This window comes from Stomoxys calcitrans, chromosome 4 (assembly GCF_963082655.1).
Source record: "Stomoxys calcitrans chromosome 4, idStoCalc2.1, whole genome shotgun sequence".
Classification (NCBI taxonomy): Eukaryota; Metazoa; Arthropoda; class Insecta; order Diptera; family Muscidae; genus Stomoxys; species Stomoxys calcitrans.
In genome coordinates, this window is record NC_081555.1 from 122,851,056 (window position 1) to 122,870,433 (window position 19,378).

A 19,378-nucleotide genomic window follows, 5' to 3' on the forward strand; every position below is an offset into this window, starting at 1 on the left:
TTAGCGTCTTAGTCCCATAAGAGCTACATTTATTATCCGATTTTACTGAAATTGGGGACAGTGAGTTGCGTTAGGCTCTTCGACATCCTTCTTTAATTTGGGGCAGATCGGTCCAGATTTGGATATAGCTGCCATATAGACCGAGAGGTCATGCGTCCATAAAAGCCGCATTTATTATCCGATTTTGGGACAGTGAGTTGTGTTAGGCTGTTCTATAGTTTTCTTCAATTTGGCCCAGATCGGTCTAGATTTGAATATAGCTGCCATATAGACCGATCTCTCGATTTAAGGTTTTGCGCCCATAAAAGGCGCACTTATTGTACGATTTTGCTGAAATTTGGGACAGTGAGTTGTGTTAGGCCCTTCGACATCCTTCTTCAATTTGGCCCAGATCGGTCTAGATTTGATTATAGCTGTCCGATAGACCGATCTATCGATTTAAGGCTTTGGGCCCATAAAAGGCGTATTTATTGTCCGATGTCGTCGAAATTTCGGACAGTGAGTTGTGTTAGGCCCTTCGACATCCTTCTTCAATTTGGCACTGATCGGTCTAGATTTGAATATAGCTGTCCGATAGACCGATCTATCGATTTAAGGCTTTGGGCCCATAAAAGGCGTATTTATTATCCGATGTCGTCGAAATTTCGGACAGTGAGTTAAGTTTAGCCCCTCGAAATGCTTGTGCAATATGGCTCAGATCGGTTCGAATTTGGATATAGCTGCCATATAAACCGATCTCTCGATTTAAGGTTTTGAGCCCATAAAAGGCGCATTTATTATCCGATGTTGCCGAAATTAGGGACAGTGAGTTGTTTTAAGACCTTCGACATTCTTTTTCAATTCGGTCCATATTTGAATTTAGCTGCCATATAGACCGATATTGACGAAAGGTGGTTTACATATATATCCAAGTTCGGCACCGCCTAACTTAAAGTCTTTTTACTTATTATTAACATGCATTAAATCCACCAAACCCACTGTCGGGGTATTTAACGTAAATCATGAAATAATTTAAATGCCTGTTTGGATGTAATGACCTAATAAAAGATGATCGAATGACCGAATCACGTAATACCTAGAAAATTTTGCAACTCGTGAGTTAATTGGAGCGTATTTATGTCTAGGGTTTTCATTTATTTCTATTTTTGGATTAATCGCTTATTAGAAAATTCAAGTGTAAAGACTAACCGAACAAGACCGAAAAAGGTTAATGATTAATAGATTTAATTTCTGATTTTATTTTCCCGTTAGGACGAAGATGATTTTTATACCCTCCACCATAGGATGGGGCTATACTAATTTCGTCATTCTGTTTGTAACGTTTGCGCACCTCGAAATATGCATCTTAGAACCCATATAGTATATACACATTCATCGTCGTCATCGTCATGTCATTTTACGTCGATCTAGCCATGTCCGTCCGTTCGTGTGTCTGTCGAAAGCACGCTAACTTTCGAAGGAGTAAAGCTAGCCGCTTGAAATTTGCACAAATACTTGGTGTAGGTCGGTTGGGATTGTAAATGGTTCAAATCGGTCCATATTTTGATATAGCTGCCATATAAACCAATCTTGGGTCTTGACTTCTTAAGCCTCGAGAGGGCGCAATTCTCGTCCGATTTGACTGAAATTTTGCACGTAGTGTTTTGGTACCACTTCCAATAACTGCGTTAAGTATGATTTAAATCGGTTTATAATCTGGTATAGCTGTCACATAAACCGATCTTGGATCTTGGCTTCTTGAGCCAATAGAGCGCTCAATTTTAATCCGATTTGACTGAAATTTTGCATGAGGTGTTCTGTTATGACTTCCAATAACTGTGCTAAGTATGGCGCAAATCGGTACCAAACCTGATATAGCTGCCACATAAATCGATCTGGGATCTTGACTTCTTGAGCCTTAGAGGGCGCAATTCTCATCCGATTTGGAAAAAATTTTTGTACAACGGCTTACCTCATGACCTTCAACATACATGTCTAGTATGGTCTGAATCGATCAATAGCTTAATACAGCTCCCATATAAACCGATCTCCCGATTTTGCTTCTTGAAATATTACATAATAGCATATTCTTATTCAATATTCTTTGTTTGCTTAAAAAGAGATACTGCGCATAGAACTCGACAAATGCGATCCATGGTGGAAGTTATATATGATTCGGGCCGGCCGAACTTAGCACACTCTTACTTGTTTTTTTAAAACGCTATCTATATACCGATGTACGTATATAACGTCATAAAACTCTGTATGGTATTGAAAGAAAGCAATATAAATTCTTAGTTAATGACATTAAAAAACCTCTATTGACCATGTTTTTCGATTTGCCGAGCTATGCTCGGTCCCGTGGGAGCCGAAAAATCTACGTTTAACTGTACATATACTTTGTTAGTTTTCAGATCATACCACTTGAACAAAATTACAACAAACATTTTTATTATAATCATTTTTTTTTAATAATAAATCAACAGCTGATTTTATGTGTAATCAAAGTCTCATCAATATTGGTTCATAGACTTTTCTTTTTATTTAACCCACACTTTTTTTGGTTTTTCTCCTATTCGTGTTCGTATTTTTGTTTCTATTTCGCTTATTCTTCTTTCGCTTATTCCTTCTTCTTTTATTCTTTCTTCTGTTATTTCTCCTCCTCCTCGTCCTTTTTCTCTTATTCTTCTTTTTCATTGGTGATGTTTTAACTTTCTTTGTTGTTGTTTCAGCACTAAACTCTGTTGTATCACTTACGGTAGTATGTTCATCGGTTATTTCTATTACATCCCCCGATTCTGTTATACCATCACTTTCCGCTTCAGTGTTCTCTTCAGTAGATTCCTCGGTACCATTATCGCCAGTATCCTCACCATAGCCAGTTTCTTCAACATCGCTAGTTACTTCACCATCACCAGTATCTCCTACATCGCCAGTATCTTCACCATCACCAGTTTCTTCAACATATTCTGCATTCACAACCATGGCCACAAGGGCGAACAGGAGTAAACATTTTAGTAACCTCATTTGGTTTTGGAACCCAAGACCATTGATAGATTACAAATTTCAAGATGTGTTATTTATACCTGTAGCACAGTCTTAAAATTTGCATAGAATTTCATTGCAACAAGCGTAGCATAAAATATCAGACATCAAGAGCTAAGCATAAACTATTTGCGTGGTATTTTTAGACTTTGTTTTATAAATTTTATTTCGCTAATAATAGTGGCTCTTTCCCAAGGCATAGCAAAGCCAGCAATGATAAATGAGATTAGAAAATGGTACGAAACATCAAAAAGGTACTATTCATTGTCACAAAATAAAACGTTTATTACAAAACAGAAATCCTCGCTTGAGACCTTGGTTGCAGATAGTTTAGCATTGGTTAGTGCCAAGCTCGGGAACTAATCGCCCTCTGGGTTTGCTGCGGGTATGGTACAATGAAAGAAACATTATCGTAATATGAACGATTTTGATCGTTGTATTAATGAAATCTGACATTAATATTGAACCAACGTACACTTTCATTAATAAAGGGTGATTTTTTTGAGGTTAGGATTTTCATGCATTAGTATTTGACAGATCACGTGGGGTTTCAGACATGGTGTCAAAGAGAAAGATACTCAGTATGCTTTGACATTTCATCATGAATAGACTTACTAACGAGCAACGCTTGCAAATCATTGAATTTTATTACCAAAATCAGTGTTCGGTTCGAAATGTGTTCAAATTTTGACAAATTTTGTTCAGCGATGAGGCTCATTTCTGGTTGAATGGCTACGTAAATAAGCAAAATTGCCGCATTTGGAGTGAAGAGCAACCAGAAGCCGTTCAAGAACTGCCCATGCATCCCGAAAAATGCACTGTTTGGTGTGGTTTGTACGCTGGTGGAATCATTGGACCGTATTTTTTCAAAGATGCTGTTGTACGCAACGTTACGGTGAATGAACACATTTCGAACCGAACACTGATTTTGGTAATAAAATTCAATGATTTGCAAGCGTTGTTCGTTAGTAAGTCTATTCATGATGAAATGTCAAAGCATACTGAGCATCTTTCTCTTTGACACCATGTCTGAAATCCCACGTGATCTGTCAAATACTAATGCATGAAAATCCTAACCTCAAAAAAATCACCCTTTACAATGAGACCTGTTATGTTGTATTTATAACCAGGGTCAGTTGTCAATGACCCCTGATCACTGATTACCAATGAACATTGTTTAAAAGAAGGTTAGTTTCATTGCATTTACATAATTTTATTCGTTGTACTCTTTACATAGAATCCACTCGTTGTATTAATGAACGAAATTGTTCGATTAACGAAAATGCAGTAGTTGTGTTGATAATCACGGATCATGGTATTGATTATCATTGTATTGATGATTGGTGATCATTGCATTGATGATCATTATACAACAAAAACAATTTTGTTTATTTTTTTCTGATGTGTAATATCCCATTGTGTGTGTGTGTACTCCGCTAACGGATAATTTTGTGTTTTCCAGACAAAGTTCAAGCATTCATCAAATATTTTAAGCGGCGGCATTTGGAACGGACCTTATGTGTTGATTGTGGTTGTTATGCAAAATTCTTCTATATTTTATTAGCGATACAAAATCGCATTAATTTTAACTAATGGCTAAAATCGACGGCATGACTCGAATCTTGGGGATCTTGGGAACCCACCACCATGGATTCTCCTAAAATATGGCAGCTATACTTGGCTATAGACCGATTCGGACCGTACTTAGCACAGTTGTTGAGAGTCATAACAGAACACTATGCGCAAAATGTCAGCCAAAACGGATAAAAATGTCGGCCTTCAGCGGCTCAAGAAATCGAATCGGGAGATCGGTTTATATGGGTTCTATATCAGGTTAAAGACCGATTTAGACCGTTATTGGCAGTCATAACAGAACACACAATCTCCAAAACACCCCTAAATCGGGCACATTTACCGACCATGTCAATGTGGAGCTTAAATGAAAGGCATTGAGGGGGGTAGAGCAAGAATTGATACCTACTTTCGGGACCAATTTTCTGGGGGTCTACCCCTTTCCCAAAATACCCCACAAACAGCAATTATTTACTGACCATCGCAATATGGGGCTCAAATAAAGGTATTTGGGAGTAGAATACAAATTTGATATCCAAATTTAGGACCCTGTATTTACGGCATCACCCCTTTCCAAAGCACCCCCAAAGGGAAAAAATTTTCCGACCATTCCAATATGTGGCTCAAATGGAATCTATTTGAGATTAGCAAACGAATTTGATAACTTATTTTGGGGCCATGTGTTTGTGGGATGCCTCATCCTGTAAACTCCCCTTAAACCAATGGCAATATGGGGTTTAAATAAATGGTGTTTGAGAGAAGAGCACGATGGTGATATTTTTTCACGGCCAAATATCTGGGGGACGACCTCTCCCCCGAAAACACCACTAAATCAGTCATCATGAGAATACCGGGCTGAAATGAAGTATTTTAAGAATGGAGTACACCTTACATCCAAACTTAAATTGGTAGACCAATAAAGATCATATGGGATTCAGATAAAGGCACTTGTATTGTTAAACTGTTGGTCAAGTTAGCATGGTATTTCACTAAAAGATTTTTAGTTGTCGAAAATAAATATTCCAAGGAAACTTTTGTTCCATATAAAGTAAAAGGCCCAGCGGGTCAGCTAGTACTGTCATAAAGACCGATCTCCCGATAAAGGGTCTGAAGCCCTTAAAAGCAATATTTTTATCCAATTTCGCTGAAATTTTAAACAGTGAGTAGTTGTAGGACTCCGAACATAGGATCCAAATATGGCTCTGATCGTACTATATTTAGATATAGCTGTCATATAGACCGATCTGCCGATAAGAGGTCTGAAACTCATAAAAGCTTTATTTTTTAACCGATTTCGCTGAAATTTTAAACAGTGAGTTTTTTTAAGCTTGAGCTGAATATGGATTAGATCGGACTATATTTAGATATAGCTGCCATATTGAACGATTTCCCGATAAAGGGTCTGAAGCCCATAAAAGCTTTAATTTTTAACCGATTTCCCGATAAAGGGCCTGAAGCCCATAAAAGCTTTATTTTTTAACCGATTTCGGTGTGTTGGATTAAACCTCTAGCTATAGCTGTCATATAGGCCGATATGCCGATTAAGGGTCTGATGCTCATAAAAACTATATTTTATTACCCGATTTCGTCGAAATTTGAAGTAGTGAGTTGGTTTGAGCCTCCCGACATCCGACTCACATATGGGTCAGATAAGACTATATAGATATATCTGTCATATAGACCGATCTTCAATTTGAGGTCTTAATCCCTTCAAAAGTAGATTTATAGTCTGAAAATGTTACTCGGTACCTGAATAAAATATCATCGAGACCAGCCACTATAAAGATATACAACGATAACTCGATTAGAAGTCGTTGCCCATAAAAAGCGCATTTATTATTCGATTTCGTTGAAATTTGACGCAGTTACTTATGTTAGGCTTTTCGACATCCTCGTCCTATAAGGTTCAGATCGGTTTATATTTGGATATAGCTGCCAAAAAGACCAATATTTTGTTCTACAAAATTGAGCAGCGACTTCTATTTATTAGACCACTCAATGTCAGTGCCGAATTTGGGTACTTAAGTTATCCAGTTTTCACTGGATTATGACGAAAGGGGATTCACATATATACCCGAGGTGTTGGGTATCCAAAGTTCGGGCCGGCCGAACTAAATGCCTTTTTACTTGTTTTTCATTGATATATTTCAAATTTACACGTTGCAAATACAAAACTTCGCATATACTAACTATTAAAATATAAAATGTTCACACATTTAGTTTTTAATGGGTTTGGAATAATTCCCAAGTAAGTCGCATAGGAGTAAGTACCATATTTTCACTGATCTTCCGTTGCGCCATATCCACAATATTTTATAGACTGCCAAAAAAGAAATGAAAGTGTTGAGTATAGCTACGTAGTTTTCTTTTCAATCTAATACTTACCATCAAAGGTGTATGTCCGTTTGGAATTAGTAGTATAAATCCTTTCCGAAATTATTTGCGTTAAAATATCGCTGCATAAATTGTAGATTGTATTTTAATGTTAAAAGTTCCTGCAAACAAAGTTCAACAAATATTAGTAAAACAACAGAATAAAGTTTTTTTTTTGCTAATGCTTACTCAAATTTCAGGACATTTCACGCTGTATGGTCAGCCTATTCGATGCGGAAGCGATTAGAACTAATTTCTGCTATACCACTGTAGCATATTACATTTCTTCCTGTAATTATATTCTGAGACAAGAATGGCATATATTATTTGAACAAAAAAAAAAAGAGATGGATATCGTGACTCACCAAATTTACCTTGGTAATTTTATTTCATACTAGCTGGACAGGGCCCGCTCCGCTGCACCTTCCTTTTCTTTTTATGGAACAAAACTATCCTTTGCAAATTTATTTTCGACAAATAAAGAGCTTTTAGTAAACTACCATGCTAAGAAAAATAGTGTATGTAAAGGGTGATTTTTTTGAGGTTAGGATTTCATGCATTAGTATTTGACAGATCACGTGGGATTTCAGACATGGTGTCAAAGAGAAAGATGCTCAGTATGCTTTGACATTTCATCATGAATAGACTTACTAACGAGCAACGCTTGCAAATCATTGAATTTTATTACCAAAATCAGTGTTCGGTTCGAAATGTGTTCATTCACCGTAACGTTGCGTCCAACAGCATCTTTGAAAAAATACGGTCCAATGATTCCACCAGCGTACAAACCACACCAAACAGTGCATTTTTCGGGATGCATGGGCAGTTCTTGAACGGCTTCTGGTTGCTCTTCACTCCAAATGCGGCAATTTTGCTTATTTACGTAGCCATTCAACCAGAAATGAGCCTCATCGCTGAACAAAATTTGTCAAAATTTGAACACATTTCGAACCGAACACTGATTTTGGTAATAAAATTCAATGATTTGCAAGCGTTGCTCGTTAGTAAGTCTATTCATGATGAAATGTCAAAGCATACTGAGCATCTTTCTCTTTGACACTATGTCTGAAATCCCACGTGATCTGTCAAATACTAATGCATGAAAATCCTAACCTCAAAAAAATCACCCTTTATAAACCGATATTGGATCTTGACTTCTTGAGCCAATAGAGCCCTCAATCCTCATCCGATTTGGCAGAAATTTTGCATGAGGTGTTTTGTTATGACTTCCAATAGCTGTGCTAAGTATGACGCAAATCGGTACATAACCTGATATAACTGCCATATAAACCGATCTGGAATCTTGACTTCTTGAGCCTCTAGAGGGCGCAACTTTCATCCGATTTGGCTGAAATTTTGTACAACGGCTTCTCTTATGACCTTCAACATACGTGTCTAATATGGTCTGAATCGATCATTAGCTTGATACATCTCCCATATAAACCGATCTACCGATTTTGCTTCTTTTCCGAGTGATCTGAAATATTACACAATTTCTTCTACAATGTTCAGCATTCATTTATGATGCGAATCGGATTATAACTTGATATAGCTCCAATAGCATAACAGTTCTTGTTCACTATTCTTTGTTTGCCTAAAAAGAGATACGGCACATAGAACTCGACAAATGCGATCCATGGTGGAGGGTATATAAGATTCGGCCCGGCCGAACTTAGCACGTGTTTTAATCAAAATTTAACCGAATTACGTTAAAATTTACAAAATTTTTTTTTAAATAAGTGTTTCAATTTATTTTATGCGTACCGTTTTTCTGAGTTTAGTAGAGCCCCCATCATATGGTGGGGGGTATAACAACTTTATAACTCTCGAAAAAGGTACCAAATGGCTGGCAGGGGTCTGTCGACTTTTGAGGTTTAAGAGGTATCAAACAAAGTACCAAAAAATAAAAATTATTATCCCTGATCCAAGCACTGTTTCCATTTTGTTTGCAAAGCACACAACAACGCTTGGTATCGAATACTTAAAGCATAAGCTTTGTATAAAAATGATTGTGAATAATGGATATTCCTATGTTTGAACATGCTTTCTTAGTCAAAACCACATAGAACAAACATACGGCAGTGCGCTCTTTATGAAACAAAAGCAATACAAATTGACGCAAATTGAAGAAAAAACAACTAGAACAACTTTATGTTTGACCGAGCAGAATATCATGTACATACCCTCCAACGAGCATAGCGACGGGCAAGTTTCATCGTTTTGATTTTTACCTAGGCCTTTTGCCTGAAATGTAATAGTTGGTGGTTATAACAGAAGAGGCGGCGAAGATCTGTCACTATCCATGCAAAGCAGGGTCGACATCCCAAATGAACGAATTTTACTTCTTGAATGTCCCGAACCTGATCTCTCGATTTGATTTGGTAAACGGATTTTACTTCTTGAATATCCCGAACCTGATCTCTCGAGAGATCCGAATCTGGGTACTCCAGAAGTTAAATCCGTTTATATGGGAGTTGTTATTGTCTAGCTTAAAAACTGAGTTGGCTGCCCGATTTGTTTATAATATTTAAAATTTCATCACTTCTTTTTCCTCATCTTCTTTTCACTAGTTCAAAAGTTTGCAGTTTTTTTTATTGTTTTTTTCCCCCTTGTTCACCTTTCGTCTTATCGTTCATCCTTTTCTTTCATAATTTAAACATTTTATTTTGAAATATTGCTGCTGATTGATTTCAGGAAATCACTTTTATTTATTGATTTTCTAATAGGAATTCGAAACAATTGAAGTAACATTGAACATTTCAAGATATCAAGGATTTGTATACATGAAGACGAAAATAGAAAAAGAAATATTTTTATAAAATTTTTGTTTTACATTTTAGGTTGAGCTTATCTTTTGGCACAAGTGGATAATTATTGGTTCCTAGCCTTTTCTATTCTTTCTGGCCTTACCTTTTTTGTTGGATTTTTTCATACTTTTCCTGGTTTTCGTATTATTCTTTCTCCTGTTCGAGTTGTTTTTGTTTCTGTTTCTATTCCTGTTTTTGTTTCGCCTATTCCTCCTCCTCCTATTCCTCCTCCTGTTCCTCCTCCTATTCCTTCTCCTGTTCCTTCTCCTCCTCCTCTTCTTTTTCTTTGTTGGTTTTTTAACTTTCTTTGTAGTTGTTTCGGCAGAAGCTTCTGTTGTAACATCAGTACCAGCTTCCGTTGTATCACTCACAGTGGTGTCTTCGTCGGTAACTTCATCTACATCACCCGATTCTGTTGTGTCATCATCGTCCGCCGCTTCTGTAGTGTCGTCATCGTCTGCCCCTTCTGTAGTAGTATCATCATCGTCCGCCGCTTCTGTAGTGTCGTCATCGTCCGCCGCTTCTGTAGTAGTATCATCATCATCCGCCGCATCTGTAGTAGTGTCTTCAACACCACTGCCTTCAATCACATGCAACGCCACAAGGGCGAACAGTAGTAAAAACTTTAGTAACCTCATTTACGGTTACCTTCGATGGGTACAAGTAGTTTCGTCTACAAGAACCCAAGAACTTTTGATAACTCAAACATTTTTAAGGGACCATATTTATACCTAAAATGCAGTCTTGAAATTCTGCATAGCATGACATTTGCAGCAAAAAATAACTGTTTGATTAGTAAAACCATATGTGTGGTATTTTAACACGTTTCTATACCCACCACCTAAGGATGGAGGTATATTCATTTTCTCATTCCGTTTGCAACACATCGTAAAATCCATTTCCGACCCTATAAAGTATAAATATTGTTGAACGTCGCAAAAATCTAAGACGATCTAGTCATGTCCGTTCGTATGTTGAAATCACGCTACCCTCTTTAAAAATTAAGATATTGAACTTTGTACAGGTGCTTTCTTTGTCCATAGACAGGTTAGGTCCGAAGATGGGCTATATCGAACTATATATTGACATAGCCCCCATAAAGACCGATCTGCCGATTAAAGGTGTTAGACCCATAAAATCCACTTTTATTATTCGATTTTGGTGAAATTGGAGACAGTGAGTTGTGTTATGCCCCCCGATATCGATATCATCGATACAAAAATTTCTCTTCCCTTGGGAAAGGGTAGTTTTATTACCCTTTCACTTGGGGAACGGCTGAACCCATTACCTTGAAATTTTCAGAGATTGCGTAGGTTGGTCTCGAAGGAAACATAGGCTATTTAATTTTTTGATATCGGGAGGGGGCGGAGCTTCCCCCTTACTCCAAAAGTACTACCCAAAAATAAAATTGGACGGATCGTTACTATATGAGATTCAAATGAAAGGTATTCAAGAGTAGAGTACGAATTTCCTAACAAAAGTTGGGTCCAAGTACCTGGGGGTCCGCCCCAGCCCCAAAACCCCTTAAAATAGGCTTATTCGACGATCATGACAATATGGGACTCAAATGAAAGGCATTTGGGAGTAGATTACGAATATGGTCACGAAGTAGGAATAGGCGTTATAATTTGTTGGTAATGGAAGGCGCGGATCCTCCACCGTTACCCCCAAAAAACTAACCAAAATCAAAAGTGGACCGACAAGAACAATATGGGTATCAAATGAAAAGTATGCGAGAGTAGATAACGAATCTGACAAACAAATTCATGACGAAGTATAGGGGATTACCCCACCCCCGCAAAAACGCCCAAGATGGGCACATTAGCCAATCACGGATATATGGGACTCGGTTTGTTTGTTCCGTATAGACTGAAAAACGGCAGAACCAATTTTCTCGAAATTTTCACATATTGTGTAGGTTGATTTGGAAGGAAACATAGGCTATATAATTTTTCGGTATCGGAAGGGGGACGGACCCTCCCCCTTATGCCAAAAATACAACCCAAAATCAAAAGTGGACCGGCCGGGACAGTTCACGAATCAAATGAAATGTATTGGAGAGTATAATGCAAATATGGTATTAAAATTTGAGTCTATATACCCATCGGGCCGCCCAAACCCCAAAACTCCCCCAAATAGACAAATTAGTCCTTCATTTCAATATGGGGCTCAAATGAAAGGTATTTGGGAGTAGAAAACGAATTTGATGTCCAGTTTTGGAGCCAAGTGTTTAAGGGGAACGCCACAAAGCACCCCCTAAGCTGAACTTTATTTCCGTTGCGAATAAAGAACGAATTTGATATCTATTTTCAGTGCAAAGTTCCGGTGGCCGACCCAGCCCCAAAACACCCTCCAAACATTTCATATTTACCGGCTATGGCAATATGGGGCTCAAATTAAAGGGATTTGAAAGTGCAGCACGAATTTTATATCCATATTTGAGTCGAAATGTCTGAGGTGTCATCCCTCCCCTAATAAGAACATTACCCTAAGGAAGAACATTAGCACCAAGAACCGAGAAGGGGCAAATTCTCAAACATCAATGAGTGCTTTCCGATTCAAACTCAATGAAAAGGGTCCCTTTTTTATAGCATTGTATCTCGCTAATATCGCCAACATTACGAGGGGATAAAAACCGTTTTGTCCGATGTTCCCGCCAGGATTCCAACGCGTTCAGCGTCATAGGCTACAATGGCACGAATACGATAGCCGCATTCAGGGCGAAGTATCCCCACCCCAAACAGATATTAGAGACTAAGAGAAGGCGCTGCGGAGCGGGGCCGGTTCGACTAGTATACCGATTTAGCTATGTCCGTCTGTCTGTCTGCCCGTCTGTCCATATGAATTTGTGTACGCAGTTTCATCCGATCGTCTTAGAATTTGGTACAGATATGTTTTTCAGCCTAGAGACAAAGTCTATTGAAATTGGCAAAAAACCGGTTCAGATTTAGATATAGCTTCCATATATATGTTCGTCTGATTTGCAGTAATAGGGCAATAAAATGGTCGTTTGTTAACCGATTCTCTCGAAATTTGGCAGGAAGAATTTTCTTAAGACACTCGACATTACCGATGAATTTCATAGAAATCGGTTCAGACTAAGATATAGCTCCCATGTATATGTTCGTCCGATTTTGAGAAATTTTGCGATGTAGGTAGGTGTAGGGAATATAGTGTATATATATTCCCTACACCTACCTATAGTGTAGGTGTAGGGAATTATAGAGCCCTATTTTTGACTTTCCTTACTGGATTTTTTTTAATTTTAAAATATTAAAAATCTACAAATATTGCTGCTATTGATTTCAGGGAATCACTTTTATTTATTGATTTTTAATTGGAATTCAAGGAACATTTCAAATTATCATGGATGTATAAACATAAAGAGGAAAACAAAAAAAAATATTTTCTTATAAAATTTATGTTTAACATTGATCTGATGTTTTTGCGCAGATGGATAATTATTGGTTCCTAGCCTTTTCTATTCTTTCTGGCCTTGCCTTTTTTGTTGGATTTTTTCATACTTTTCCTGGTTTTCTTATTATTCTTTCTCCTGTTCGAACTGTTTTTGTTTCTATTCCTGTTTTTGTTTCGCCTATTCCTCCTCCTCCTCCTATTCCTTCTCCTATTCCTTCTCCTGTTCCTTCTCCTCCTTTTCTTCTTTTTCTTTGTTGGTTTTTTAACTTTCTTTGTAGTTGTTTCAGCAGAAGCTTCTGTTGTAGCATCGGTGCCAGCTTCTGTAGTGACATCAGTACCAGCTTCCGTTGTATCACTCACAGTAGTGTCTTCATCTTCATCATCCGATTCTGTAGTATCATCATCGTCCTCCGCTTCTGTAGTAGTATCATCATCGTCCGCCGCTTCTGTAGTAGTATCATCATCATCCGCCGCTTCTGTAGTAGTGTCATCATCACCATCATCCTGAGTCACAACCAACGCCACAAGGGCAAACAGTAGTAAAAACTTTAGTAACCTCATTTACGGTTACCTACGATGGGTACAAGTAGTTTCGTCTACAAGAACCCAAGAACTTTGATAACTCAAAATTCTTTAAAGGCCATATTTATACCTAAAATGCAATCTTGAAGTTCTGCACAGCATGGCATTTGCAAGAATGAACTGTTTGAACAGCAAAAAGAACTGTGTGAACAGCAAAAAAAAAATGTATGTAGTATGTTTTCACTTGTATCTCTTACGACAGCGGAGGTATACCAATATTGTGCCTCAATTTGTACCACATCTATCTATTAATTTTTTTGTTCCCTTGGCGAAAGGTAATTTTATTTTCCTTTCCTTTGCGGAATGGTAGTTTTATTTCCCTTTCCTTTGGGGAAGGGTATTTTTTTAATCCTTTGCCTTGGGGAAGGTTAGTATTATTACCCTTTCCTTTTGGGAAGGGTAGTTTTATTACCCTATCTCTGGGGGAAGGGTAGTTTTATTACCCTTTCTCTTGGGGGAAGGACAGTTTTAATACCCTTTCCCTTGTGGCAGGGTAGTTTTAGTACCCTTTCCCTTGGGGAAGGATAGTTTTATAATCCTTTCCATTGGGGAGGGATAGTTTTATAATCCTTTCCTTTGGGGAAGGGTAGTTTTAATTCGTTTTCCCTTGTAGTTTTAAAACCCTTTCCCTTAGGGAAATGTTGTTGTATTTCCCTTTCTCTTGGGGAAGTGTTGCTGTATTTCCCTTTCCCTTGGGAAAGGGTAGTTTTATTATCCTTTCCCTTGGGGAAGGGTAGATTTATTACGCTTTCCTTAGGGAAGGATAGTTTTATTATCCTTTCCCTTGGGGATGGGTAGTTTTATTACCCTTTCCCTTGGGGATGGGAAGTTGTATTACCCTCTCCCTTGGGGAAGGGTAGTTTTAATACCCTTTCCCTTGGGGAAGGACAGTTTTATTACCCTTTTCCCTTGGGCATGGGTAGTTTTATTACCCTTTCCCTTGGGAAAGGATAAGTGTATTACCCTTTTCGCTGGGGATGGGTAGTTTTATTACCCTTTTCCTTGGGGATGGGTAGTTTTATTTCCCTTTTCCTTGGGGAATTGTAGTTTTATTGTCCTTTCCCTTGGGGAACAGTAGTTTTATTACCATTTCCCTTGGAGAAGGCTAGTTTTATTAACCTTTCCCTTGGGGAAGTATAGTTTTATTAGCTTTTCCTTGTGGAATGGTAGTTTTATTACCCTTTCCCTTTGGCATGGGTAGTTTTATTACCCTTTCCCTTGGGGAAAGGTAGTTTTATTACCCTTTCCCTTGGGGAAGTGTTGCTGTATTACCCTTACCCTTGGGGAAAGGTAGATTTATAACGCTTTCCTTGGGGAAGGGTAGTTTTATTACCCCTTCCCTTGGGGAATGGTAGTTTTATTACCCATTCCCATGGGGAAGGGTAGTTTTATTACCCCTTCCCTTGGGGAATGGTAGTTTTATTACCCATTCCCATGGGGAAGGGTAGCTTATTACCATTACCCTTGGGGAAGAGTAGGTTTATTACTATTTCCCATAGAGAAGGATAGTTTTATTATCCTTTCCCTTGGGGAAGGGTAGATTTATTACGCTTTCCTTGGGGAAGTATAGTTTTATTACCCTTTTTCTTGGGGAATGGTAGTTTTATTACCCTTTCCCTTTGGCATGGTTAGTTTTATTACCCTTAGGCATTTCAGTTTTATTACCCTTTCCCTTGGGGATGGGAAGTTGTATTACCCTTTCCCTTGGGGAAGGATAGTTTTAATACCCTTTCCCTTGGGCATGGGTAGTTTTATTACCCTTTCCCTTGGGGAAGGATAGTTGTATTACCCTTTTCCTTGGGGAAGCGTTCCTGTATTACCCTTACCCTTGGGGAAAGGTAGATTTATAACACTTTCCTGGGGGAAGGGTAGGTTTATTACCTCTTCCCTTGGGGAAGGCTAGTGTTATTACCCTTTCCCTTGGGGAAGTATAGTTTTATTACCATTTTCCTTGGGGAATGGTAGTTTTATTACCCTTTCCCTTTGGCATGGGTAGTTTTATTACCCTTTCCCTTGGGGAAGGGTAGTTTTATTTTCCCTTCCCTTGGGGAATGGTAGTTTTATTACCCATTCCCATGGGGAAGGGTAGCTTATTACCATTACCCTTGGGGAAGAGTAGGTCTATTACTATTTCCAATAGGGAAGAGTAGTTTTATTACCATTTCCCTTGGAGAAGGCTAGTGTTATTACCCTTTCCCTTGGGGAAGTATAGTTTTATTACCATTTTCCTTGGGGAATGGTAGTTTTATTACCCTTTCCCTTTGGCATGGGTAGTTTTATTACCCTTTCCCTTGGGGAAGGGTAGTTTTATTTTCCCTTCCCTTGGGGAATGGTAGTTTTATTACCCATTCCCATGGGGAAGGGTAGCTTATTACCATTACCCTTGGGGAAGAGTAGGTCTATTACTATTTCCCATAGGGAAGGATAGTTTTATTATCCTTTCCCTTGGGGAATGGTAGATTTATTACGCTTTCCCTTGGGCATGGGTAGTTTTATTACCCTTTCCCTTGGGGAATGGTAGTTTTATTAAGGAAGGAAGGATACCATTGCCCTTGTGAAAGGGTAGTTTTATTACCATTTCTCTTGGGGGAAGGTCGTTTTTTACCCTATCCCTTGGGGAATGTTAGTTTTACTTCGCTTTGCCTTGGGGAAGTGTAGTTTTATAACCCTTTCCCTTGGGGAATGGTAGTTTTATTACCCTTTCCCTTTTGCCTTAAATTAGGGTTCGTCAAAAAGTCATGATGTCGGGTATACAAGAGTTTGGCTGAGCTTAACTTAATGCCGTTTTCACTTGTTGTTTTACACCAAAAACAATGGCTATTGCGCAATGGATTTTTAAGTATCATTCATGAGCTGCACTTCTGTAAATATTTGTGAAATTTTGCTTCAATTGGCAAGGCAAAAAACAATAGTTTGCTTCGAGCACAAATGACTTAAAATTAAAATTTTATGTAGAAAATGAATATTTCCAAACGGAAGCATGTTTACTTAATCAAACACAAAGGACAACCACAATGCTGCCTGCTCTTTATGAAACAAAAACAAAGCAATTTGACGCAAATTATAAACAATACACGAAATTTCTATTGCAAAAAAAAATCTTTTTGACGTAAATAATTTGTTGATAAAGCTTGATATTGAGCAACCGAAAAACAAAAAATGTTGAAAAGGTTTTCATTCGGAAGAGCCCAGTGGCGTTTTGAAATCGGAATCGTTAGAACCAGTTTTAAACGGGCATTGAGTATGGCCATGCTGAAATTTTTGCGACGAGTCTTTTGCTTAAATTAGAGTTTAGGTTTGTATGACAACGAAATCAGATTTTGGATCAATGTTAGCGGGTGTGCAACATACATATTGGCATTTATAGAACACATCCTTTCGAATTCATTAGAAAAGACATGTGGAACGATATAAAACGTCCCATAAATATCCCTTTCGAGGACTGTTCACATAGATCTACTTTTTAAAGTATTTACCGAACATTTTAATGTATTGCACAAACTAAATGTATTGTATTTGGTAGTAGATCACGAGTCTTATAACCACTTAAGGAGCCAAGTATATGGGCAGCCGCGTTCATGCGCAAAATTTCCCTAAAACAGGAGTTCTATACCAACTATGAAATTGGTAGTAGAGTACTAAGCCTCCCCATCTCCGAAAACAGACTTATAGACCAAACATGACAATAAGGGTTTCATGTGAGACTTGCATAGGAAAAAAAACCAATGCCTGAGGCCCCTTTTCCAAAATCCAACAAAAAGTAAACGCAACGATAATGTAAATACTCGTATGGCATACAATTAAAAGGCGTTGGGTATGAATTCGACTTCCACATTGAATTTGGTATCTTGCCAATTGATTGACTGCGCTCTATTCCTGTCGAAACTCGCTTAAGGCTTTAGACAACTGTGACCTCCGTTTGACAAGAAGGTGTGCCCTGAGAGAGGCACTGAATACCATTCTCCATCTCTTCTGTTCTGCTGGGGAATGTAGATGCGGCGTGGCAGCATGCTACATGCGGCGCGACGGATTATATACCTTCTTTATTGACGGTTTTAATATCCTGCTTTTGGTCATGAGGCACCCCATTCTTCCTGACACCTGGAATTAAGTCTGCCATTTTGGAACAGATAGAGACATCATCATGAAATTTAACATGGTGATAGCTGAGGTGTTATCCAGTTTATATGCAAAATTTCATATATTCCTATAAGACCCAGGGGCTCTATAAGTTCCAGGGGCCCATTGGTGGGCCTTCAAATTTGGTCATCTCGGCCCTATCAAATTTTGTTGGGGCTGTTAAAAGCAGATTTATGGTAGGATTTTCAATTTTTTTGCTGGAAAATGCTTAAAAAGCCCTACAAAAAACAGACTTAAATGTGTGGGATATCTTTCATCGTGTCAAAAAAAATTGACTAAAAATATTTTTATATCCTCCACCAAAGGATGGAGGTAAACTAATTTCGTCATTCTGTTTGTAACTCCTCCAAATATTCGTCTCAGACCCCATAAAGTATAAATATTCTTGATCGCCATAACATTTTATGTCGATCCAGCCATGTCCGTCCATCCGTCCGTCTGTCTGTCGAAAGCACGCTAACTTTCGAAGGAGTAAAGCTAGCCGCTTGAAATTTTGCACAAATACTTCTCATAGGTGAAGGTCAGTTGGAATTGTAAATGGACCATATCGGTCCATGTTTTGATATAGCGGCCATATAAACCAATCTTGGATCTTGTCTTCGTGAGCCACTACAGGGCGTAATTTTTATCCGATTTGGCTGACATTTTGCATGAGGTGTGCATGCAACCAACTGTGCTGAGTATAGTTGTAATCGGTCAATAACCAGACATAGCTGTCATATAAACCAATCTGGGGTCTTGACTGTTTCGTTGTGACTTTCAACAACTGTGCAAAGTATGGTTCAAATCGGTCCATAACCTGATATAGCTGCCAAATAAACCGATCTGGGATCTTGACTTCTTAAGCCTCTATTGGGCGCAATTATTATCTTATCTTACCTAAAAAGAGACACCGGGAAAAGAACTCGACAAATGCGATCCATTATAAAGGGTACATAATATTCGGCCCGACCGACGCTTTTACCTCTCTTTTTTGGAATATTTGCAGAGGCTGGTCTCTTATTTTGTGAAAAAAAATTCAAATTGAAAATATCATAAAACCAAAACTACTAAAGGTATCGTTGTAGTTTTACATGAATTTGTAGATGCATATCTTTTTAAAAAAATTAGTACAAATTTTGGCCACATTTTTTGATGAAACCATCCAAAATCCTAATACTGGGGAAAGATGTTTGCAAAATCGGCATTTTTTAGTAAAATGTCCGTAGAGACTTTAATCCTTGGATGGCGCAAAAATTTTTTTGCATGCAATTAGTTATTACTTGGGGCAATGAAAATATGTTATAAAGTTGGGGGGCTCGGCTTTGCGTTTTTAGAACTCGAAGGGCTTTAACAGTTTTTTTTTAATGTCAATATTGTTCTTCACAGATCTTCTGTTGGAGTTAACAAAATTTATAAAAATTACACTTAAAACGCATCTATTGGGTTGCCCAAAAAGTAATTGCGGATTTTTCATATAGTCG

General features: G+C 38.1%; 3 protein-coding genes across 4 annotated transcripts in view; 1 reads left to right on the plus strand and 2 right to left on the minus strand.

Moving 5' to 3' along the window:
• LOC106095973 (serine protease gd) overlaps positions 1–19,378 on the plus strand; it is a 277,246-nt gene that overhangs the window by 230,286 nt on the left and 27,582 nt on the right. The window lies entirely within an intron of this gene.
• LOC131997017 (pre-intermoult gene 1 protein-like) lies at positions 2,524–2,964 on the minus strand. The gene has a single exon (XM_059367257.1). It carries the CDS (start codon positions 2,962–2,964, stop codon positions 2,524–2,526), a length of 441 nt encoding a protein of 146 aa, XP_059223240.1.
• LOC106095961 (germ cell nuclear acidic protein) lies at positions 7,194–13,754 on the minus strand. The gene is made up of 4 exons (XM_059367258.1): positions 13,461–13,754; positions 10,419–10,449; positions 10,079–10,356; positions 7,194–7,271 (listed from the first exon to the last, which is right to left on the minus strand). Exons 1-4 carry the CDS (start codon positions 13,752–13,754, stop codon positions 7,194–7,196), a joined length of 681 nt encoding a protein of 226 aa, XP_059223241.1.

Bases quoted from the DNA above. Each gene is read 5' to 3' on its own strand.
- LOC131997017 (XM_059367257.1), bottom strand. From the start codon at position 2,964: ATGGTTGTGAATGCAGAATATGTTGAAGAAACTGGTGATGGTGAAGAT.
- LOC106095961 (XM_059367258.1), bottom strand. From the start codon at position 13,754: ATGAGGTTACTAAAGTTTTTACTACTGTTTGCCCTTGTGGCGTTGGTT. The intron at 10,450-13,460 runs GTTAAAAAACCA...GGGTTCTTGTAG, and splicing joins CTGAAACAACTACAAAGAAA to ACGAAACTACTTGTACCCAT. The intron at 7,272-10,078 runs GTTAAAAAACCA...TTCTTGTCTCAG, and splicing joins CCGAAACAACTACAAAGAAA to AATATAATTACAGGAAGAAA.